This window comes from Astyanax mexicanus, chromosome 2 (assembly GCF_023375975.1).
Source record: "Astyanax mexicanus isolate ESR-SI-001 chromosome 2, AstMex3_surface, whole genome shotgun sequence".
In the NCBI taxonomy this organism is placed as follows: domain Eukaryota; kingdom Metazoa; phylum Chordata; class Actinopteri; order Characiformes; family Acestrorhamphidae; genus Astyanax; species Astyanax mexicanus.
This window is the reverse complement of record NC_064409.1, coordinates 71932184-71958414: the sequence shown is the minus strand read 5'-3', so window position 1 is coordinate 71958414 and position 26231 is coordinate 71932184. Positions and strand designations below refer to the sequence as shown.

Sequence of the window (26231 nt, the reverse complement as noted above, 5' to 3'; positions counted from 1 at the left end):
AGACTACTTAAAAATGATGAGTTTCTTTGATTTTACCAAATTAAAAACCTCTGCAATATAATCAAGAGGACAATGGATGATCACAAGCCATCAAACCAAGCTACTGCTTGAATTTTTACACCAGGAGTGACATAAAGTTATCCAAAAGCAGCGTGTAAGACTGGTGGAGGAGAATATGCCAAGATGCATGAAAACTGTGATTAAAAAACAGGGTTAATCCATCAAATATTGATTTCTGAACTCTTAAAACTTTATGAATATGAACCTGTTTTCTTTGCATTATTTGAGGTCTAAAAGCTTTGCATCTTTTTTTGTTATTTCAGCCATTTCCGATGTTCTGTAAATAAATGCTTTAAATAACAATATTTTTACTCTCTGTAAATTTTACTCAAACATATACCTATAAATAGCAAAATCAGAGAAACTGATTCAGAAACTGAAGTGATCTCTTAATTTTTTCCAGAGCTGTGTGTGTATATATATATATATAGTATGTATACTATATAATTGTCTGTATACTATATATACATGTATATACATGAATATTTATATATATATATATATATATATATAGTATACAGAAAATTTGCCAGCGTTAAATTAACACTGTAAGTCACTGTAATTTATCATTCTAGCCATAGCAAAGTTATTAATGGTACATTAGCTGACATTTAAGTCCAATATTTTTCATGTTGCCCTGGCAACCAAGGACCTTCAGGAGTAGGATCTTGCGATTATTACATGAACGCAAATTTAAGTTCAGTTACTGCATGAATATCATTGGTTTTATGTGGCAACCTGTTCAGAAATGCTCCATTATTTGAAATTACTTGGAATAGTGGTGATAGAAAGTTTCAAATCAGTGGTGACGGGTAAGTTGTGGATAGTTGAACTTTGGGGTAAAAAGAGAGATTTGACAGAGAGCAAGTGAGAAAGTAAAAGACAGAGAGAGAGAGAGAGAGAGAGAGAGAGAGAATGGAGATGAGAAGAAAGTTGGGTGAGTGACAGATATAGGGAGAAGAGAGAACAGAATTTGAGAGTGATAGAAAGAAAAATCTCAGAGAGATAGAGAGACAGAGAGTGACAGAAAAAGAGCAAAGATGAAAAACAGCAGCAGATAAAGTAATGTAAGAAAAAAAACAAGAATGACAAATTAGAAAGAGAAACAAGAGATAGAGCGAGAGAGGAGAAATGTGAGAGGAAGGGAGAAATAGAAATAGTGAAAATAGTAAGTGAGAGAGAGAGACAAAGGTGCAGTGACAAGAAGAGAAGAAAGAAAGAAACAGATAAGAGAAGAGAAATAGCAAAAATACAGAAACGAGGGGAAAACAGTGAGAAAGACAGAAAGTGAGAAGGAGAGAATTAGTGAAGGATAAATATAGAACAAAGGAGAAATGGAAAGAGAAATACAGAAAACAGAAATAGTGCTGTATTAAATGCACACACAGCTGGTGTGTGGATGTTTGAGAGTGTGTGTGTGAGTGTGTGGGGGTGTGTGAGTGTGTGGGGGTACCGGGAGAGACCACCGCTCTGTTCTGCTTCCAGTTCTGTATGAGAACACATCGTTAAAGACAACAGTGTGTTGCTCAACACAGATTCACCAACAATACACACACACACACACACACACACATATGCAGAAAAGCACGGGGACGTTCGTGGATGACGGTGGTGATGATGTCGTGGCCTATAAATAGGCCGTTATTTTTACCTCAGCCATCTTGGCCTAATTTCCTCATTTCCCCAGCGCTTCCTGTGGAAGTGTGATTATTGAAGGTGGATTAGGAGCGCTGGAGTGATGGGGGGCTCTAGCCCACCACTTTCGGGTCGTCCCGGACGGAGGGGGTGCAGATATTATACTGGTCCTGCTACAGACCAGAGCACAGCGGCTCCATCCAGCGCTGGAGTTCTGCTCACAAAACACCTGAGTTTATATAATCACCAATCACATACAGTTACACTGTGCAGTTCACTATTATTCACCAATAGCCTCCTTTATTCACACTCTTCTAGAATGTTTTACCCCATTCACGCAGTTCTAGAATATCTATTTCTATTTACACTGTTATCCCATACACACCGTTCTAGAAAGCTTTACCCCATTCACACTGTTCTAGAATGTTTTACACCATTTACATGATTCTAGATTTATTTACCCCATTCACACTGTTCAGGAATGTCCATTCTAATCGTTCACACTGTTCTACAATAATCATTTCCATTCACACTGTTAATTTCCATTCAAACTGTTCTAGAATGTTTATTTCGTTCACAGAAATATCATTCCTATTCACACATTTTTATAATGTTTAATACTGTTCTAGAGTGCCCATTCCAATTCGCACTGTTCTAGAATGTTTATTCCATTCACACTGTTCTAGATTATTCATTTCCATTAAAACAGTTCTAGAATATTCATTTCCAAACGGTTCCAGAATGTCCATTCCCATCCACACTGTGCTAGAATTGTCCTCTGTCTATTCACACTGTTCTAGAATGTCCATTCTAACCATATAAACAGTTCTAGAATATTCATTTCCATTCATACGGGTCCAGAATGTCCATTCCCATTTACATTGTGCTAGAACTGCCAACCGTGCTAGACTGTTTTCAACTTCCATGCTGTTCAAGAATGTCCTCTTTCTGTTCACACTGTTCTAAAATGTTCTTGTTTATTTGGGTCCTATTCTACTAGCAGTACATCTCTTCAGGGACCAGATAAGCTGTGTGTTGTTTATTTATATATATATATATATATATATATATATATATTTATATATATATATATATATATCAGTGGCGATTGCTCTAAGACTGCAAGGGAAGCTCAGCTTCCCCTAAAATGTAAAAAAATAAGTGATTAAATATATACTGTTGTGTGTACATGTCACTGATTAAATATGCGCTACAACGCGCTGAACCAGAATCAGCTTCTTATCACTGGTAACGCCGCGGCTTTCCTCTCACTCATTCCCGCAGCGCTGCTTTAAACAGTGTGGACGCTGAGCGTCCACAGACTTCAACAGCGGAGCAAAGCGCGCGGCGAAACGAGACGAGTCATTGGATAAATGCTGGGCTTTGTCCCGCCCATCGGACGCTCAGCGTCTCTGGGGGTCTATGGGGCAGTGGGCTGGCCTCGGCTCTATTTAAGGTTCTTTAGCTAAAGATTTAGTTATAAGGGCCTTTTTGTCACTTGTTTACTTCAGATAGTAAAGAGAGCCACTTAGCTAATAAGAAATAATACAGAATTTCTTTTACAGTCCATAAAGTTGTGTTGTAATAAATCAGTGTGTTTACAGTAAAGTGTAAACTGATCCTGGCCTCTTGTGTGAAGAGCATCTATTAGCACTTCATAGCTGGCATTAATGCATCCTGAGTGATCCAAACGCAAAAATTTCCGCTAAAGGGGGTTATGATAAGAGTTCTCCTCTTTTCTTTGTGAGTGACTGGATTACTCCAGTAAGACTGTCATACTCTTGCTGTATGATCAGATCACAACAGCACACCGGTTAACTAACGCCAGATCTGAACAGGGCCCTTAATACTTCTTATGTACTGTCCTCCACTGTCCTACACGTCACCACCAGCACACCTCTGGGGTCCTGCCGCCCCGTTAGCAACCCGACCCGGGGCTGGAGAATGTTCTGCTGTCTCTAAAACATGGTCTGAAAGTCGTAAGCTGGGCCAGCGCTGGGATTTGGCTCTTTTATGCAGAAAGACTTTCAAATTAACTCAAGTCTTTAATTATTAAAGATAAGCGGCCCTCAGGATGAAATCCGGACAAATAGTAGTAAAGTTCAGGAAAAGCTATTAGATTTTAAACGTCATCTTTAATTCTCCATCAGAATGACACTGGTGCTGAGCTTAGGTTGGTCTCATAGGTGAGGCTGTTGTTCTTTAGTTAATGAGTTCCTGAACTGTAAACCTGAGATGATGGACGTCATTTATGCCAGATTAACTACACAGCTTTCAGAGGCACCAGATCCCGTTGTACTGCTTACACTACATAACTTGTCTTTTTGTAATTGGGAATATTTTAGGGGGTGTGGTTTGCACATTATATGACTGATCAGTGACACAGCATCACAAATTACAAGGTCTCTCACCAGGAGGAACACGCAGAATAAGTCTGATTAATAATTATTACCATGTTTTATTATAAAAAACACATGCAAGAACAAGAACAAGAACAGGCTGTAAAATACACAAAACAATACAGCTCTGGAAAAATGAAGAGACCACTTCAGTTTCTGAATCAGTTTCTCTGATTTTGCTATTTATAGGTTTATGTTTGAGTAAAATGAACATTATTGTTTTATTCTATAAACTACAGACAACGTTTCTCCCAAATTCCTAGTAATAAATATTGTCATTTAGAGCATTTATTTGCAGAAAATGAAAAATGGCAGAAATAACAAAAAAGATGCAGAGCTTTCAGACCTCAATAATGCAAAGAAAACAAAAAGGTTCATATTCATAAAGTTTTAAGAGTTCAGAAATCAATATCTGGTGGAAAAACTTTGGTTTTTAGTTACAGTTTTCATGCATCTTGGCATGTTTACCTCCACCAGTCTTACACACTGCTTTTGGATAATTTTATGCCACTCCTGGTGCAAAAATGGTTGGTTTGGTGGCTTCTAATCCTCCATCTTCCTCTTGATTATATTACAGAGTTTTTCAATTTGGTAAAATAAAAAAAAACTCATCATTTGTAAGTGCTCTCTTATGAGTTTCCAGAGCTGTATGTCTCTATGTTGATTTACTGAAATTAAAAATTGATTCAATCCAGTGTTACATTAATTTTTCTCCAAGATATTGCTTTGATGATGTTAGACTCTGAGAGTGAAAGTATCATTGTATAAGATAAGAAGCTGAACATTGGTGAACAGTAATGAAGTAAATGTAAATACTCTCCTTAAATAGTGGGTTTAATTGACTTTAATTCCCTTTCATTTCAAATTAATTTTTTTTTAATCCACTATATTATACAAAATCTATTGCTCCTTGTGAGGGCTGGGTGGCTGATATGACCTATGCTTTCCTGATTTATGATAGATTTTTTTCAGGTGGTTGTTGGGACCGAGGCACTGCATCTTTGAGGATTTGCCACCCATGCTTACGCGTGGAGGCAGCGGGTACCGGGTGGGACGGGCACGGCGAGCAGCACCACCCTGCTCAAGAAACAGCCAATACATAACAAAAAATGATGGAGAGTTAACTGTGACTGTCAATTGACATTAAAAAGCAATTGTATGATTGGGATTCAGTCTAAAATTATTAACACGTCCTTCACCCTTTGCTTATACCCACTGGTTCCCACAGCCTGCACTAATGGAATCCTGACCTCTGGTGTTCAAATAATACAACTGCATTACATTTCATAGTAACATAATGTACAATCATCTGTTCCCACGATGCACATCGTCAGTTTTGTTTCCATTGCGTCGCGATGCATTGTTACACACCTATTGTATAATATACTGTTATCTGCAAACACAGAGAGGCTGTGGAAATACTGCAAGCTTTGGTTAGCTACATTAGCATTAGCTAAACTCTGTACATTCTATGTGTTTCACTCAGTTCTCCCTCGTCCTCCTCGGTGTGTTGGGTGGTCCGAATGAGCATGCCCGTGGACGCGTGCGGTTTATTGGGTAAATAAAGCGGCCGTGCACTTCATCACTTCCCCTTAGCTTCACTGCTTTTCACTTTAAACACAAATTAGTGGCCCGCAGTTATTTGGCCGTTTCCAGCGGCGTCCTGCTCTATGGTCTCTTTGTCTGACCCCATCTACTCTACTCAAGCTTAACTGAGTTCAGCAGCGGCTCTGGAGCTTATAGGGGCATGGGAAGGGGAATGTCTGAGTGGGTGGGTGAGTGTGTGTGTGTGTGTGTGTGTGTGTGTGTGTGTGTGTGTGTGTGTGTGTGAGAGAGAGAGTATACGTATGTCCTGGCTTTGTAGGGAAAAAAAGAGAAAAACAGATCCAACATAGTGGAGCACATACACTACCGGCCAAAAGTTTTAGAACCATTATTTTTTTGTTGCCATTTAAGCTCTTCAGATCCAGTACATAACCTGAAATGGTACATTGAACTTCAGTGGAGCAAAAAAAAAAAGCAGAAAAATGCCAGGAAAAATGAACAAAAAGTAATGCAAAAGAATGTATATTGTAAAAGAATGTAGTTGCAAAAACAACTACAACAACTACAACTTACAGCTGGTCTGTAGAAATGGAAATAAGCTGAGGAAATAAGCTTTAGATGCAAAAAAACACAAAGATTTGTCTGTAGTAAAGCAGAAGCAGGTCTGGCTGGTCCACATGGCAACAGCTTTAGCCTTTATCTCAGCTTAACATTGGACTAAGTCTCAGTTTCAGTAGTGAAAAGAAAATACTAAGAGGTCTGACATGTGAAGTGCTGTAATAAAGTAATTGATAAGATGGGAAAATGTGCCATCCAGCACTGCTACTGCACTACTAAACAACAGGGGTGTTCTAAAACTTTTGACCGCTATTGTATAAGCCATTCCAATGCATAATGATATATTAATCACTTTCCCTTCTTGGAGAAGTTAGTCATTTTCTTTTAAATCTTTTCTATTATATTTTAAAAGTAGGGGTGTGCCATATCGCATCGTGCTACTTTTTTTTTTTGCTGTTTTTAGCTAAATAAAAATTCACACTGTTCTCATTTCCCGTTATATATCTACTAGAGACAGATTATATCTATCCAGTATCATTTATTTTACTTTAATCCTGGATATATTGAGATATTTGGAGTGCATTATTGGTGTCATAGAGTAGTGTATTCTTTATTTATTATTATTATATATTTTTTAAAGATTAGAGTATCGTTATTGTGTAAATACCATTAAATACTGTGATATTATTTTAGGGCCATGTCGCCCACCCCTATTTAAAAGTCTGAATTAAGAAATATAAGTCTACATAACGCACAGTTTATTTTAATGCAAAAAAAGTTGCCCAAATAATAAAAAAAGAATAACTGATTTCTCCCAAATGAATTAAATTGTTTATAAATGGTTATTAATTAAAGAGGCTGATGTAACATGTCACATAAAAATATTGCTAATTATTACATATACAGTAGACACTACTTACCTTTTAATAAATATATATATTTTCTCATATTTGAGAATGGCATTTATCATCATGTCTCAAATAGTTTACACAATCATTGCCTTTACTAAGAGAAACCTTGAATAGTGATTTTTTTTTTTTAAGTTCAGCCCGTACCCAATGATGATGCATAAAACTAAGCAGCCAGGGAAATAAAGTGTAACAGTCGTCAATTTTGTTTTTATAGCACAAATAAAAAAATCCTATAAAGGGGCACTTTGGCCCATTACTGCATTAATTCATCATGCAGGTTTTATAGAGTGTGTTTGTTTAGAGTGTTCTTTACCATTTTAAAGGTTCTTCCTACTCACACATCTCTATTACACACACGGTACAACACCCTAATGTTCTAATGCTGCCTCTTCATTTTAGTTGAAGCAGCCGTCCCTGAGATTTCTCTTCTTTAAAGCTGAAAGCAGATTTTGGTTATTGGTATCAGTGTTTTTTGCACTATAAGGTGCACTTAAAATCTTTTAATTTTCCCAAAATCGACAGTGCGCCTTATGTATGAATTTTACCAGTCAGGTTATAAGAAGCAGAAAAGCCTGTGAGTATATTAGCCTGTAGCCTGCTGCTAACCCCAGCTAGCACTGCTGCAGCAGTATTAGCAGTACCCGCTGACCGTGCTAAGCATTAGCTCTTTTGCCATTCAGAGGTGAGCATTATTAATGGCCTGTAGCCTGCAGCTAAGCCCGGCTAGCACTGCTGGAGCAGTATTAGCATTCCCCGCTAACCGCAGCACTAGCTCTTTGGACGTTCAGAGGAAAGTAATTTGGACTGTATTCTGTGTGTTTACCATGCTAAAACAAGCTACCTGGGATAAACCGCTAGCTGATATCGCTTACCTGCTTACCAGAACACTCAGGGTTCTTTAGTGTATTGCTGTCGGGAGGCATTAACCGCTAACAGTGGCAAGCACTAGTGGAAATCTGGAAATCTAAGCTTACTGTAAGTAAACAGAAGTGCTTTTCTCACCCAAATAAACAGTTTTTAGGAGAGAAATCTGTGTAAAATAACATCCAGTGCTTTTTTGACTTTGAAAGAAAATGTTTTTTTTTTTTTACAGTTTTGTTTACTTAACTTAGCTTTACAGGTCCCACCACCCAGCAGCAAGACCTGCTGAATTAGAAGGAAAACATGGCGACATCCCTGTTCCTTACTAGTGTCACATAATGCGCCTTATAATCCAGTGCGCCTTGTGTATGAAATTAGTCCAGAAAATATACTTTTTTTGTAAAGTGCGCCTTATACTCTGGTGTGCCTTATAGTGTGAAAAATATTGTACATAAACCTGCATTAAAAATACTGTTCTTCATGCGCTGCTTAATTGTGCATTCTCACCAGCGAGGTCTCTAAAAAAAGAAAAGAGCACTTTTTAAAAGAAAAGTGCACTTTTTAGAAGAAAAAAGAAAGACAGAATGGTTGTGTGGCTAAAATGGTTTCTACGGGTGGTTGATATGGTGCTGCTAGGAGGTTTGCTATGGTATACCAGAATGTTGCTATGAAGCTGCTATACTAGTTGGCTGCTATACTGTTTTATCATCTATTATGTAGCTGCTAGCTGGTTGTTGTGGTATCCCAGTTGGTTATAATGGTATTGCTAAATGGATGATGAATCAGTGCTACAGTATAAATGCTAAAAAGGACTATTTTGTCCCCAACACCTTAAAAGGGTGTTGATTTCTAATACCTAGACTGTTAGTATGTCATTATTGTGGGGTGCTTCTGATCCAGCTAAGTATGGCATTGCTGAATGGTCGCTATGGTCGCTATCATTGGTGGTTGGTTATGTGTTGCCTGGGGATGTCAATTGGTGGTTGCAGAACTTATATTCTTATATAGTGTTATAAAAAATAATATTTTGAGGATATATATGCAAAATGGGCTTTTGTTTTTATGTTCACTTAAGCTTCCACTTAAGTAATACATATGCAATATACAGTATCTGTGACCCCAAGTCCTAACACTGAATAAAAACTAACCGCACACTGTGTGTATGAAGTGTGTGAGGAGGAATCCAGAGTAGTGTAGAGGAGGGGTGTTCTTCAGCTCTGTTCGTGTCCCTGGTGTCCTTGAGAGGCGTTAGTAATGTGTGTGTGTGTGTGTCTACTCTGCATTCAGGATCACCACCACTGCGGCCTGTATGATGGACCTGAGACGCTACCCACTGGACGAGCAGAACTGCACGTTAGAGATCGAGAGCTGTGAGTAATACTCTCTCTCTTTCTCTCTATCCCTCGTTCTACATCTTTGTCTCTCTCTCATTCTATACCTCTCTACCTCTGTTTCTCTCTCATTCTATACCTCTCTCTCTTATTCTATACATCTCTTTCTCTCACTCACCTCTCTCTTTCTCTCTCACCCTCATTCTACATATCTGTCTCTCTTTCATTCTGTCTCTCTTTTATTCTATACCTCTCTCTCTCTCGCTCTCTCTCTCTTTCTCTCTCACCCTCATTCTACATATCTGTCTCTCTTTCATTCTGTCTCTCTTTTATTCTATACCTCTCTCTCTCTCTCTCGCTCTCTCTCTTTCTTTCTCACCCTCATTCTACATATCTGTCTCTCTTTCATTCTTTACCCCTCTCTCTCTCTCATTCTATACCTCTCCCTCCCCCTCTCTCTCTCCTCTCTCTCACTTTTTCACCCTCACTCTACATATCTGTCTCTTTTTCATTCTTTACCTCTTTCTCTCTCTCTCTCACTGTCTCATCTTCATTCTACATATCTGTCTCTTTTTCATTCTTTACCTCTCTCTCTCTCTCTCGCTCTCTCTCTTTCTTTCTCACCCTCATTCTACATATCTGTCTCTCTTTCATTCTTTACCCCTCTCCCTCTCTCATTCTATACCTCTCTCACTCTCTCTCTTTCTTTCTCACCCTCATTCTACATATCTGTCTCTCTCTTTCTTTGCCTCTCTCACCCACCCTCATTCTACATTTCTTTCTCAGCCTCTCTTTCCCTCTCTCTCTCTCTCTCTCACTCTCTTTTACTTTGTCATTCTACACCTCACTTTCTTTCACTCTCTCTCTTATTCTACGAATCTCCCTCACACACTCTTTCCCATTCTCTCTCTCTCTCCCTCTGTCTCTCTCTGTCTCTCTCTCTCTTTCTGTCATTTTGCTCCTCAATTTCAGGTTCAGCTCTGCTTTATTGGCATGAACAGCAGCACTTTACTGCCAAAGTAATTAACTTTATTGTATCATTGCCAAAGTAATTACCAATAATCATAAAGAGTGGAAGTAAGGACCGATCCACAACAGTAAAAAAAACGTTATTGATGAGATTATACTGTCAATCATTAATGAAAAGAAACTAAGTTGATACATAAGCTCACTGGCATACATGAGTTCTACCAGGAATTTCGGCTAAGACAGAGGATCCATCTATTATCTATTGTGTTATATTACATTATATTACATTAATATCTAATTATTTTATTACCACAGTGATAATAAAAATCTAAGATTCCCAGTATAACACATTCAGATAGAGGAGAATGTTGCTTGAACTAAAGTCACCACCGTCCAAAGGAATGTATCACCTGTGGTTAAAGGTGTAAAATTTAACCATCTAATAGCATCCTCTCAAACATCCATACATCTGCATCTGAATATTATTGAAAATCTGTGATGTGATTTAAAGCAGGCTGTTCATGCTCAGAAACCATCAAACCTGACTGAACTGGAGATGATTTGTTTTGTAAAGAAGATCCAAAATACCTTCAACCAGATGCTTCACCCAGACTCTGAGTTTAGAGGCTGTTATTTCTGCAAAAGAAGGATCTAATAAATATTGATGTCGTTTTTTTCTGTTGGGGTGCTCAAATTTATATACCTGTCTAATTTAGTTTAAAGAATTGTTGCACACTTTCTGTAAATCCTATAAGCTTTATTTTACTTTTCAGATATCACTGTGTTCATCTACTATATGATATATTTAACTGAAAATGCTGATCTGAACATTTGTTAGGAAAATCCTAAAATTTTCCACTGTTAATATTTCCCAAATAGTAGTTTGTTATGCTGTTAGTAAGCAGTTAATAAAGTGTCCTAAGCGGTTTTGCAATTGCTTGGCAGTTGTTTTGTTATCCTGTATAGATGATATGAACTTTCTATGTGGTTGTTGCTCTGTTTCAAATGGTTCTTATGCTGTTGCTATGCAGGTGGTTGCTATGCTACAGTATATGGTTGCTAAGTAGTGGCTATACTGTTCCAGTCAGTTGCTATGCGCTGCTAACTGCTTGTTAGGTGGTTGTTAAGGTGCTGTTGACTAGTTGATATGCTAAGTCTGATGGTTGCTACGTGGTTGCTTGGTGTTTGCTAGACTATTGCTTGGTTCTGTTTGAGGTGGTTGCTAAGGTGTCGCTGTGGTGTTTATGGTGGTTCATAGGATGTTTTGGACAAATGTTTAATTTCGTTTAATTTCAGTTTCGCCTAAAATTAGTTTGGTTCAGTTTTGGTTTCGGCAAAACGCTTCTGTTTGGTTGCTTCCTGTTTCCACCATTTTTTCGCTACAACCGTATTAAAAACACGAGCCACTAGAGACTGGCTGATCCTGCAGTGATGTTTTTGCCTTCTGCTGGAGCGAGTGTTAAACCATTATTCCGGGCGTTTCTAAGATAAACTAATCGGATCTGAAAAGGACTGCTAGTTACTGTCACTATTACTCCATTCGCAGTCATGCTCACAGAGCCCCCTGGTGGCAGGAGCCCCCCGGGCACTCAGGCTTAATATCATGCTCTTATGGTCTTGGCTGTTTTTGGATCCAGGATAACCGCTGGACCAATCCCAACCATTCCAGCTCTGACAACACCTCACCATCCTCCTCCTCCTCACTGGGACGAAGGCTAGCTCGCTGTGTTTGGTGGTTACTGTGGGCGCGATGGTGTGTGGTGCAGGACGTCGGACTGTGTGTGTGTGTGTGTGTGTGTGTGTGTTTTATGGGCCTCCCCGGAGACATGGACTCTGTGATGTGGAGCTGAGGAACAGTCTGACTCTGTTTGATCACACACACACACACACACACACACACACTCACACACACACACACACACACACTTTTGCCATGAGTCTTAAGCAGCACAAAACCAGCACAGCTCCAACCCAGCTTTCACCATATTGAACTGCTCTCTCTCTCTTTTCATATGCTCTCTCTCTTATTATCTCTCTCCATCTCCCTTTCTCTTTCTCTCTTTGTCTGTCTCTATCTATCTTTCTCTCTTTCTTTTTTTCACAAACACTTATACTCTATCTATCTATCTATCTATCTATCTATCTATCTATCTATCTATCTATCTATCTATCTATCTATCTATCTATCTATCTATCTATCTATCTCTGTCTTTCTCAAACACTTATACTCTCTCTCTATCATTGTCTCTTTCTTTCTGTTTTTCTCAAACACTTGTACTCTATCTATCTATCTATCTATCTATCTATCTATCTATCTATCTATCTATCTATCTATCTATCTATCTATCTATCTATCTAAAAAAATAGAATCAGGTGCAGCACATCAGCTGTTACTTATAATATTTCAAATTTAGGTGGAATATTATATTACTTTCAATACTCTCAATATTATATCTCTCAATATACGTTTAAATATGTTCCAAAAGAGAAAGGTTTCAAAGTGTGTTTAATTCTATTCTATATTTTTCTGTTGGGTAATACATTAAAAAATCGAAACAATATCAGTCCTAAAAGTTTGATATCGGTTGCCATCTAACATGTTTATTATTTAAAACCATGAGTGGTTCATCACATTGCCTTAAAAAATTAAAATTCATGATAAATGGACCAATAGAAATGCTCCAAAGTGATTTGGAATAAAATCTTTATACACTGACTATACATTGGACAAACCTATTAAAATGCCTTGTCCTGTATACTGGCTTTTTTCTGCAGTAAAATAACTTACTTACATTCTGATTCAAATTTGAGAGCTTTGAAATCTCCTACAGGACATTTGGAGAATCTGCCTGTTTTCTCTCTGCTCCACTTAATATTTTCAGATCAGTAAGAGGAATCAACCCAAATTCTGCATGTTTGAAAATAGACAAAACTAGAATAATAAAAACTAGACAAACATAATGAAACCAAAGGTTTGGAGGACATGAACTGTTTGATTTGTATTCAGAAAAATATTGATTTTAAAATTAAGTTTAGGAAAGACACAATTTTAGGATTTAATTCATTATTTGTTGACAGTTGCAGCTTTATTACAGTTACAATTATGCTTTTCAGTAATGTTCTTTATCAAACATGAAAGCTTTTTATGTTTTATGTAATGCTTGAATAGAAAGCGTCAAGATTATAGTCGTGTAATTTCAGGCAGAAAATTGACAAACATTATAACCCGTTAAGGGGTTAACCTTTTTTTTTCTACTGAATTATTATTTTAGAGATGCATGTTTTTTGGGTAGTGAGGATAATTCTATAGAGAGGACAAAGCCTTTGCTGTGATATCTTCTCGTGGTCTTCTCTGGTAGTCTCAGCGTGAGCCTCAGTGTTGGGTTGTACAGCCCTCCTGCTCGTGTGGAGCTCCGTGCTGCTGCTGCACGCTGCTTAATGAGGCATGAGTCTGTGCCCGGCTTCTTTTTTTTTTCCTTGATAAACTTGATTCTTGATCCATTTTTAATTGAGGTGATTCTGAGGCAGAGATTGCAGTACTGGATCCTCCTCCTCTTCTCCAGCCCGTCCGCTCTGATCTCCTATTCAGCCCCACAGGAGCTAATAAAGGCCTGCTCTCCTCCGGGGTCCGCTCCAGCGCTCTCTCTCTCTCTCTCTCTCTCTCTCTCTCTCTCTTTCTCGGCAGCACAGTGATGTGATCTGTTGACAGAAGTCAGTCAGTTGATTGACAGAGGCAGATTCAGTGGCACAGAGATAATGGATTTAATGGAATCCCAATGAGCAGCCTAGCAGAGTCCCAACTGCACCTTCTCTCAACATGTCCAAATGTTTTTGGACACCACTTCTACTTTAAATTGCATCCGAGTTGCTGACACAGATGTGCAAACCATACACATACAGATTAAGGTCCAATTCCATTTACCCCCCCCCCCCCCCCTGCTAATGCTCTAGCTTCAATGTAAATCTGGAAATCTGAGGTTACTTTAAATAAACGGAAGCACTTTACTCACCCAAATAATTTTTTTTTTCAGGAGAGAAATCTGTGTAGATTAACATCCAGCACTTGACTTTTTTTTTAAGAATTACTATTTTGTTTACTTAACTTAGCTTAGCTGTACAGCTCTCACCACCCATTGTCGAGACCTGCTGAATTTAGAATGAACACATGGAAAATAGACGTTTATTGATAGTGCGCCTTATAGTGTGAAAAATATGTTAACAAGCAGCCAAGTTGCTGAACTTTAGTGCCTCACTGCTATCAAATCAGCCTGGCAGGGTCACCTATGGACCACTGCTAGTAGCCTAGTAATAAAGCAGTGTTGTTTATTTATTTATTTATTTATTTATTTATTTATGTTGATTGGAAAAATTCAAAACCATCAAGGCTTTGTCGCAATTCTTAGGTGAAGCACTCAAAAACAAAAAAAATAAAAAAAAAAACACTCTAGTACCTATAGAGGAATACTGCCAATAGAATAAGACGCTCTGAATCAACATAAAGAGCTTTAGGTAGAACTGTGTTCTCTGGAATAATGGAGCTCCAGCCTATACTTTTTAGGATGAATTGAGGATGAGGTGGGTGAGTTGACGATCATGCATCATATGCCTGATCTCACTTATGCTCTGAACTTTTGCTGAATGCAATCAAATCCTTGCAATGACAAGCAATGCTCTTAGAGGAACCTCTAGTTATTAGAAAGCTGTCCCTGGACAGTGTAGAGACGTTTACTCCATCTAAAGCAGAATAAAGTTATTTAATAAACCCTTGATTTATCTCTTTTTTGCATGTGTATGTCTGTTTTTTCTTTCTCTCTCGTTCTCTCATATTCTCTCTCCATCTTTGTTTCTGTCCCTGACCTTCCTGTTCGCTCTCTCTCTCTCTCTCTTTCTCTTTCTCTGCCTCTTTGAGCTGTACTCCATTTAAAAGCCTCCACAGACAGGAGGATGACATGGGTACACAATGTTTGTGTGTGTGTGTAGTGTGTGAAGTTGTGTGTGTGTGTGTGTCCCAAAACCCTTCTGCCGTTACCATTTTTTTATGTCCTGTTCATCTACCCCTCCATTAAACAGGATGAATAAGCCATACTTGCTAGTAGTGCGGATAGCCATAACTCAGTGTATGTGTGTGTGCATGCATGTTCATGTCAGTGTGTGTGTGTGTACATGTGTAAGTGTGTGTGTGTGTGTGTGGGGGGGCTTTTTAAGCCCGTACCTGGCCACTAAGTGCTGCACAGCTGACGGCCTTAAACATGAAGATTCAGAAGCTCACCCTTAATTATTTATAACACTAAATAGGTCACTGGTTCTCATTATGAGCTGCAAGCAGCAACACACACACACGCACACACGCAGCAGCAGCAGCAGATGAAGCGGGATACACTGTAACGCAGCGAGAGAAGAAAACATGGGCGAGCGAGTGAGCGAGTGCACTGTCTGAACCGCGTGTGTGTGTGTGTGTGTGTGTGTGTGTGTCTGTGTGTGGTTTTGTAACCAAAAGCTGCTCCTGCATTATTTAATTATCGCCTGTTTAGAAATCTTAATGTTATTGTCAACATTTATAACACTCTCACCCAGCACTTTATTACCGGCCCTGGTACACCTGCTCAGTCACGCAGTTATCTAATCAACCAGTCGCGAGGCAGCAGTGCAGCAATGCAGCGAATACCATCATGCAGATACGATTCAGCAGCTTTAGATAGTGTTAAGATCATCCATCCTCAGCAGGATCTGAACATCAGTTTAATGCCAGAAAGACACTGGATACATTAGACTCTAAAAGAGTACCAACATTTGCCTGTCAAGAAACAACGAATGTGACATGATTCCTGGATGAGACATTCCTGGAAAACCCTTGCTGTGTGTGGATGAGCATTATCCTGCTGAAAAATGAAAGCTGGAAGCTCTGCACACATGAGAAGCAGCACATGTGGCCACAGGATGTCCTGGACACTCTAAAACTCTAAAGCTGGTGTCACTAAAACATTTAAAATGTTTAGTTTCTAACCACCTTCAGACAGCCTGTAACTGTTTTAGTTGAGTTTTAGTTTGACTTTTTTATTTTATTTATTTAGTCTTATTATCGGTCTCATTTTCTGTTTAGCCTTTTAATTTATTTCATCCTTCTAATTTATTTTATTCCCTGTTTTACTTTAAGCCTTTTACCTTTTCATTTAATTTATTCAGTCCTTTTTTATTTATTCTATCTTCTGTTTTACTTTTTGAATTATTTCCATCAATTACTTTCTTTATAATCTATGTGTATTTTAGCTGCCTAATTTTTTAGTCCTCTATTTATTTATTTGTGTTTATATTTTATTATTTTAATCATTTCTATCTATATTTTATTGCTTTAAATTTTAGCCTGTGTTATTTAATTTCTTCTTAATTAATCGTATATTTGTTGTGTCACATGGGACAAATCAAGGTCAGACACTCGCAGATACCAAATACACTATTTATCAACAAGAGGGCTAGACTTACAGGGGTAGTTAGGTACAGACAGGGTCAGTAACAGGAAGGCAGCAATAGAAAACCAGATTGTGATACCAGAGTGTGAAAGGCCATATATGGTCATACACTGGTAATCCAGCAGGGGAAAACACAAAAATAGGTTGGCAACGGAGAACAAACTATACAAAGAGTAAGGCAAGAGAGTACTAAAAAAAAAAAAAAAAAAATGGGTTGGTAAACGAGGGAAAAACAAAGGAAACACATTGTAGAAGAGCTAGCTAACTAGACTCAATACTCAGCGATGGACTATGGAAACTGTGGGGTATTTATAATAAACAGAACAGGTGTGGACAATCAGAAGCTGGGAGAGCAGGAACACCGTAGCATCATATGAGAATTAGCAGAATCAGGGAAGTCTGGTGTGAGTGCATGCTGGGAATTGGTTGGACATGTTGCTTGTTTTTCTAATGCTCTTACCATTTATTTTTTTAATTGATTTGTTTATAAAGTTACATTAAAGGTAACCATCATTTTCAATGTAGCCAAACTTAAATAAAATTAAAAGGTTTGAAAATTAAGTTTAAATTATAAAAACAAGCAAACAATGTAAGATTTAATTAAGAAAAAATTAAATAATTTACAATAAAAGGATATGCAAACAGGCTAAAATGTAGAGCAATAAAACAAAAAGATAAATACGTAGAATAATAAAATATAAACACAGTTTAAAAAAAATAAAGGACTAAAATAACCACAATTATGAAAAGTAAATGATGGAACTAAAATAAATAAATAATTATAATAATAATAAGTAAAACAAATATATATGTATTATGTGTATATATATGTATATATATATGTATATGTATTACTCCACCACATATAGGTAACCTAGCAACGATACAGCGCTTACAAGGCAAATAGCACAGCTACAAACAGAGCAGCAATGGAACTATTTTATCCTTTTTTTTTAGTGTGATTGTTTCCTTTGGTCCTCAGTGCTAGATGCTAGCTATGGAAAAAAAAGAAACATATCATTGTTTTTTTAAAAAGCATGAACATGAGCTAATGTTAGCACACTGAGAGGGTGAGGTAGGACGAGCGGTTTTGGACTGCGCCTCCTTCATTCCTTTACTGAGGCACATTTCTCTGGTTGTTTGTCGCCCTGCAGACGGCTACACCACCGATGACATTGAGTTCTACTGGCGAGGAGGAGACGGCGCTGTCTCTGGAGTGGAACGTATCGAGCTGCCTCAGTTCTCCATCGTGGACTACAAACTCATCTCCAAGAACGTGGTCTTCTCTACAGGTACCCACCACACACACACACACACACACACAGTGACTCGCTAGGGGAGGTTTTTTTTTTTTTTTTTTTTTGAGTTTTTTTTTTATTCTTGCACCGGATTTCAGCGCTGATGTTAAAACATATCTGAATATACGTGATTTTTCCAGTGAGTGTATATAGATTTATGTAATCTTATCTATGCATAACTCTGGGACACTTTTTTATTCATTTTAAATATTGTTACTAAAGAATAAACCAAGGAAACCAAGACTTCTTGCTCAGTTGTATCTTATACAACAAACAACCTTAGAAGTCTATTGTCTATAGTCTTGTTCATTTATTGTTTTAGTCTGGTTGTTTCCTTTGGTCCTCAGGGCTAGAGTCTAGATATATATATTTTTTTTTTATTATAAAGTTTTTATTAATTTAGGATTGCAGGTTTACTATAAGCTAACAGTTAGCTAGATGCTGGATGTTGTGGACAGCTAGAATTTACTACTTTAGTTAGTTTTAATGAGTTTCTTAATCCTGGTCTCTGCCCTAAAATTGTATGTTTTCCATTGGATCCAACTGATCAGCTAATAAACTTATATAATTAACTGGGCTGAGGATTTTTACATACCCAGGCAACGCCCCTGATAATATCAAAAACATCAAAAAAACAAAAACAAGCACTAATCAGGCATGTTTTTTTTTTTTCGTTGTGACGCACCTGCAGGACAGGTGCTGTATTTACAATATAACGGATCATAACAAGTAAGTAAGTAGATTGTGTGAATCAAAAGTGAATCAAAAAACTAATAATTTATAGAACAGGGGTTCAACTGTTATTCTACATCTAGAAATAATTTTAGGGGGGAGGGGGGGCGCCGATAGTATGTTTGCATACACCTCAAAATTTATGTAGTTGCACCCCTGCACACAAACACACACACACACACACAACACCAGCGCACAACATGCCCCACAGCCAAAACTAACGTGCCTTTGCGCGGACAAAGAGAGGCAGGCCAGAGCCGGAGTGTCGCGGCCGCTGTGATGGCTTTGGTAGAATGACCCCGTCCAGCCTGCGAGCGCTGCAGGATGAGTAAGTCAGTGAGTAAGAGGAGCATAATTTGAGCTTTTTTTGGCTTGTGTTATTACCGTCGCTGGTCTGCCTTTCAGGAACAGAAAGAGCCAGACAGGGTCCAGGCAGGCAGTAAACACAGCAGCGCATGTGATGCTGTCTTTCCCCACCTTGGGTCAGATGCAAACGTTCCCTGGCATGAGTGGGAAATTCACGATACGAAAGAACATCCTCTCAACTATTTAGAGCTTATTCAAATATTAACCAAGGTGGTTGTTTGACTTACAGAGTGAAAGAAGAAAAAAAAATCACCTTAAAAGACTTTTCCCTCCCTCCTTTACTCTCTCTCTCTCTCTCTCTCTGTCTCTCTCTCTCTCAGGTTCATACCCACGGCTGTCCCTGAGCTTTAAACTGAAGAGGAACATTGGCTACTTCATCCTGCAGACGTACATGCCTTCCATCCTAATCACCATCCTCTCCTGGGTCTCCTTCTGGATCAACTACGATGCCTCCGCTGCCCGTGTGGCTCTAGGTGGGATTTCTATCAATGAGCTTCATTTTAGGGCTGGTTCTGTAGTCCACGGACATCATATCGGAAATGTTTAACGTTTTTTAGAGGATATTCCTTTAGACTATAGGACTTTCCTTAATTTTAATTCGGTTGAACAGACTAGACTATATATCAGGGATATTCCTCTAGACCAGGGGTGTCTAAACTACGGCCCGGGGGCCATTTGCGGCCCGTTTCCTTTTTTGGAGCGGCCCGCGAGGTATTTTAGAAATAGAATGAAAGTTGGCCCGCTGTTAAGCAGGTTTTATAATGTGAGAGTCAAAGTTTGAACGCTAGGTGTCAGAAACGGGCCAGAAAGGGTCTAAAAGCGGAGAGGGTGCGCATTTCTAGCGCAGAAAAACGGGCCAAAGAGTCTAAAAGCGGAGAGGGTACGCATTTCTAGCGCAGAAAAACGAGGCAAAGAGTCTAAAAGCGGAGAGGGTGCACATTTCTAGCGCAGAAAAACGGGCCAAAGAGTCTAAAAGCGGAGAGGGTACGCATTTCTAGCGCAGAAAAACGAGGCAAAGAGTCTAAAAGCGGAGAGGGTGCACATTTCTAGCGCAGAAAAACGGGGCAAAGAGTCTAAAAGCGGAGAGGGTGCGCATTTCTAGCACAGAAAAACGGGCCAAAGAGTCTAAAAGTTGCCGTAATTAAGGAGTTTAATATTAAGAGACATCATGAAATTAAACATCAATTTGAAAAATCTTAGTTTACACAACACTGTCATAGATAAAGATAGTAAGTCAAGTAAAATGGTGTGTGAATGAAATAATCAGGAAAAAAGTATTATTTAAAGTGGTATATTTCATTATTTGTTTTATTACAGAGTCTGTGGTCCGTGACTTCAAATATATTTCTCCTTCTGGCCCCCAACAAAAAAAGTTTGGACACCCCTGCTGTAGACCATTGGTTAAATATTGGGGTTGCTCTTAGAGACTACATAATGTACTGCTGCTTCTATAGACCAGTAGGTCATACTCAGGGTTGGTTCTGTTGGGTTCTGTTCCAGTAAAACCAGGGTTGTCCAATCTTAGCCACCAAGAGATGGTGTATTAGGAGAATACACCAGCCATAAGCTTGATAAGCATCAGCCATAAGCTTAAAAAATAGGACTGTTTCTGTAGATTGAAGGTGTCACCCTGGGGTTGGTTCCAAAAGTGTCATCTTGAGTCTACCCTCTATATTTTCCAAGCCATTACGTGGTGGGCCACAAAAAAAAAATCTGTTTTAGAAAATGAAGTGTAATGGGAAGGAGTGCTACAGACTAGTAGCTCTCCAGCCCAGAGGGTTGTTGAACCCAATTGCAGAACAAATGATCTGAAAGCAGGTAAACCCAAGAAGAAAGGAATTAATAAATAATTAAACACACCGCTCTTCACGCGGAATCGAAGCCAGGGTCGCGGTCCAATACACTACCGCTGCCCCGGCTAGTGAATTGGGAAACGACTGGGGAAAAAAAACACCCTTATAAGGAGATAGGGAGCCAAAGAATGGGCAGAAAAACAAGAATGACAAAGAGAGAGAGGGGAGGAGTGTAAACAAAAGCTCACCAGAGAAACATTTTATTCTTTTTTTTTTCATTATCGTTCATTATAGTTCAAACAACCTCGCGGGCCAGATGTTTCATGCTTGCATCCTATTGCCGACCCCTGCTGTAGACCATTGCAGCTAAATATTGGGGGTGCTTTTATAGACTGTAGGCCATACCAAGGGTTGGTTCTGTTGGGGTTCTGTTTCAGTAAACCAGGGTTTTTTCGATCTTAGTCAAAAAGGGCTGGTGTACTAGGCTGGTCTAGTTGAGCTAGTTGAGTTGAGCTTGATATTAGGAAGGTTTCTGTAGATTGTAGATTGTAGGACCATCCTGGGGTTGGTCCTGTAGACCAAAAGTGTCATCCTGGGTCTGCCTTATAGAGTATAAGCTTCAGATTAGCTAGGTCCTATAGATTGTGGTCCTATTTGCCTTGTTCTACAGGGGTTGGAGAATGAAACTGAAACACCGGGTTTTAGAGCACAATAATTTATTGTGGCGACGGACAGTTCTGGTGGAAACAGGAGAGTTGAAGTGCACATTAAATTCTGCCGTGATTTGGGCAGTTGTGGTTTTATATTTTTTGGATACAATCCGGGTTAGCACCCGAACATCCCTTTCAGACAGCTTCCTCTTACAGCGTCCACAGTTAGTCCTGTTGGATGTGGTTGGTCCTTCTTGGTGGTATGCTGATATTAACCTGGATACCGTGGCTCTTGATACATCACAAAGACTTGCTGTCTTGGTCACAGATGCACCAGCAAGACGTGCACCAATAATTTGTCCTCTTTTGAAGGACAAATCACCCATAATGTTGTGTGCATTGCAATATTTTAAGCAAAACTGAGCTTAAATACTGGTGTAATGTGCAATTAATGAAGATTGGCCACCAGGTTGGTCCAATTTTGCCATGAAACCTCCCACACTAAAATGAAAGCTGTTTCAGTTTCATTGTCCAACCCCTGTATATCTGTTGCCAATACAATATTTGGGGAAAATGGACCATCTGGTGGTTCCTGAGAACCAGTTGGAGAACTCTGCTTTTAACCATAGTACTTTCTATAATAAGCTTAATATTGTGCTGACTCTGCTGGAGCTGACCCTGTAGACTGTTAAACTAATATTAGAACTGTTTCTGTAGACCATAAGTGTGATCCTGTTTCTAATATGTGGACCATAAGTGTCATTATGGGCTGGTTCATTAGACCATTGGCTTAATATTGGGCTGGTTCTGTTGGGGCTTGCCCTGTAGACCATTACGCTTGACATTATTGGACTTCTTTACAGACCACAAGTATCATTATGGGTTGGTCCCATGGAGAATAAGCTTTATTAGGGCTTATGTCTCTGTTTGTAATAGAAATTTGGACCATCTAGGTATTCCAGTTTGAGGTCCAGTTTGAAAACTATTGCTCTTAACTATAGTACTTTGGATACATGGCTTCATATTGGACTGGTTCTCTCTGTAGACTCTGTAGACTGTTAAACTTGATGTTAGGACTGGTTCTGTAGACCATAAGTCATTATAAGTCATTATGGGCTGTTCCCATGAAGCATTAGTTTCATTTTACTGTAGTTCTATTTCTCTGTTTGGACCATCTTGGTGTTCCAGAGGTCCAGTTTAAGAGTCTCTGCTGTAGATCATGGGATTGATATTATGGACTGGTCCTGCAGACCATAAACTTAGTAATAGAACAGGTCCTATGCAACATGGGCTTCTACAGAGCACAATTATCACCCTGGGGTTGGTTCTAAAGACCCTAAGCTTGATATCAGGACTAATTTTATAGACTACGTGTATCATCCTGTGGCTGCACGGCAAGATAAATGATCTAACTTCAAGTCAATTAACCTTTTTTTCTCTGAAAAGGTTTTTTTGTCTTACTAAGCATTATTTAGCTTATTTTAGGAGGAATCTTAATCAGTCATCAAGTTATTTAGATTTTTGTTTCTAAATTTAGGCCAAAAGATTATTTACTCAAAAGTCTTATTTCACAAACTTTGAGACTTTGCGATGGCTTGTTTTAAGAAACCTTACTAAGAAAAACTGCTGACCCAATTTGGTAGATTTTTTGCTTTTTTATTTGCTTACTATAAGTATTTACAGCTCTGGAAAAAAAATAAGAGACCACCTAAAAATGACGAGTTTCTTTGATTTGACCAAATTGAAAACCTCTGGAATATAATCAAGAGGAAGATGGATGATCACAAGCCATCAAACCAAACTGAACTGCTTGAATTTCTGCACCAGGAGTAAATGCATAAAGTTATCCAAAAGCAGTGTGTAAGATTGGTGGAGGAGAACATGCCAAGATGCATGAAAACTGTGATTAAAAACAGGATTATTCCACCAAATATTGATTTCTGAACTCTTAAAACTTTATGAATATGAACTTGTTTTCTTTGCATTATTTGAGGTCTGAAAGCTCTGCATCTTTTTTGTTATTTCAGCCATTTCTCATTTTCTGCAAATAAATGCTCTAAATGACAATATTTTTATTTGCAATTTGGGAGAAATGTTGGTTGTAGTTTACAGAATAAATCAACAATGTTAATTTTACTCAAACATAAACCTATAAATAGAAAAATCTGAGAAACTGATTCAGAACCTGAAGTGATCTATTATTTTTGTCTAGCGCTTTATTTTGTCTAGTTTATTTTCCAATAGATTTTTTAGACCAATAACAAATAACCTGTAGACCTGGTGCCTTCCTGGCCAGTAAATTAATGGCTTTCTCTTATCCTAAAACACTGGTTCAGCTAATCAGCTCATTACCATTACTTTGAATGTTCCAGTGGGTGTTTTAAAGCAGGCAATCCTCTAAAATGTGCTGGGCAGCGGAATGCGAGAACCAGGATTGAGGAACACTAATGTAGATCATATGGATCTTCATATTATGGCCGGTTCTGTAGACCATAATCATTAATTTGAGGGCTATTTCTGTAGACCATAGGCTTGAGAGTGGGGCTGGTCTTTTACAGTGCTGCTCCTCAGTCTCAGTCCGTGGGGACTTCAGTGCAGTTTAGTGTTTTTCCTGCTTGAACACACCTGATTCAACTTGATAATTAGCTGCCAAGATGAGGCAGGCGTGACCGAGCAAGGAGAGCACAGAGGTCCCCTAGGATTGGGACTGAAACCACATATATTGAACTCCTTCCCCCCTATGGTCTCATACCTAACAACCTGTATATAGCAGTGGTGTCAATCGATTAAAAGAAATGTAATCACATTAATCACAACGGTTTTCTGTGATTAATCATGATTAATCACTTCTTAAAATGCTTGTACATCCATGTTCTGTATGTTTGGGAGGGAGAAAAAAAAGAACAGGTAATTGTGTATGGTGGTGCATGTTGCATTATTTATTTATGACATATGTCAGTGTAACTTAATTTTTTTTTAACATAAGCCTTAAAGTAGGAAATTAACACCATCCTGAATGTGTATGTTGGTATGTGAAACAGATACAGGTATGTGAGAGAGACGCAGAAGAGGAGGGAATGGCTAGAGAGTTATTTATGAGATTTAATTCATATTTCAACATACCATATTTTTCAGATTATAAAGCACACCGTGTCAATGAATGTCTATTTTCTGGTCTATTCTCATACATAAGGCACACTGGATTATAAGGCGCATTTTAAGAGACACTATAAGGAACTTCTGATTTAGCAGGTCTCGCCGATGGGTGGTGGTGGGGGGTAGCTAACTAATTTAAGTAAAGCTAAGCTAAGTAAGTCTTTTAAAGTCAAATAAATGCTGGATGTTAATCTACACAGATTTCTCTCCTGAAAACTCCTGTTTATTTGGGTGAGTAAAGCACTTCCATTTATGTACAGTTAGCCTAGACTCCCGAATTAGCATTAGCATTAGCGGCTAATGCCACCCGAGAAACCCTGAGTTTTCTTAGCCTGTTTTAACATGGTAAACACGCGGACTACAGCCCGATATACTCACCTCTGAACGACAAAGGAGCTAGCGTGGTTAGCGGCTAATGCTAATGCAACCCCAGTACTGGAGAACTAAACTGAAACTCCTGAATAACACTGTATTTCAGCAGAGTGGCTTTACTGCTTCTTACAACCTGACTGGTAAAATTTATACATAAGGTGCACGGGATTAAAAGGTGCACTGACGATTTTGGGGGAAATTAAAGGATTTTAAGTGCGTCTTATAGTGCAAAAAATATGGTAATTTAAGTGTAATCTAACTCCTGAACTCAACAGTAGTGTCAGTCTGTTAATATTGCTAAATAAAACCAAAGAGGGAATTACAGGAGGAAGCCAAAACCAAACTTTATTAATTTTTATTCAATTATTAATTAAATATCCAAGTGTTTTTTTGTTTTAGCTACAACATTTTTACTGATGTCTACATGTTTGTGGACACCCAAACTGATCAATACATTTAGCTCCATTAAGCTAAGTTAAGTTGCAGCCATTGCAGTCCTCCAGTAGAAAATGAGGATGTCCTGTGATCAGGGCTTTGTGGCCAGTTTATCCCAGTTTATTATTTTAGGTCGGGTTCTGTAGACCTTCAGTAGATGTCATGGCTGTGTAGCAAAAATGGTCCTGCAGACCATTGGCTAAATATTAGAGGTTTGGGCTCTTATTGATCACAAAAGCTTGAAATTAGAACTGATTCAAAGAACAGTAGCACAATAATGTGACTGTTTTTTAGGGATTAATATTTTAGACTATAGTGTTGATGTCAGAATTAGTTAGCCATGTAATTAGTTACTGTATTTTGGGCTGGTCCTGTAAACCATGGACTTTACATTGGGCTGGTTCTGTTGGGACTTTCTCTGGCAAAGCAGGGTCATACTATATATATATATATATATATATATATACATTTATATATATATATATATATATATATATATATATATATATATATATATATATATATATATATAGGGTATATCCAGCAAAACAAAGGAGAAGGTAAAAGAGGAGGCAAAAATACAAAAGCGGTCAGCAACAGTTAATCAATAAAATGAGCCAAAAGGCAAAAGATAATAAACAGAGATACAAAAAAGGGTCTGTAACAAAAAGGCAAAATCAGAGTTAGGAAAGC

General features: G+C 38.4%; 1 protein-coding gene across 3 annotated transcripts in view; it reads left to right on the top strand.

Annotated features, from left to right (window-relative positions):
* gabrb2a (gamma-aminobutyric acid type A receptor subunit beta2a) overlaps positions 1 to 26231 on the top strand; it is a 121560-nt gene that overhangs the window by 81100 nt on the left and 14229 nt on the right. For all 3 annotated transcript variants that reach the window (XR_007437891.1, XM_022671996.2, XM_022671995.2), the window contains exons 5-7: positions 9257 to 9339; positions 17891 to 18028; positions 19453 to 19605. Coding sequence is in view for 2 of the 3 variants with exons in the window: in XM_022671996.2 (XP_022527717.1) it covers positions 9257 to 9339; positions 17891 to 18028; positions 19453 to 19605 (374 nt within the window). In the remaining variant the exon portion in view is untranslated. The remainder of the gene's footprint in view (positions 1 to 9256; positions 9340 to 17890; positions 18029 to 19452; positions 19606 to 26231) is intronic.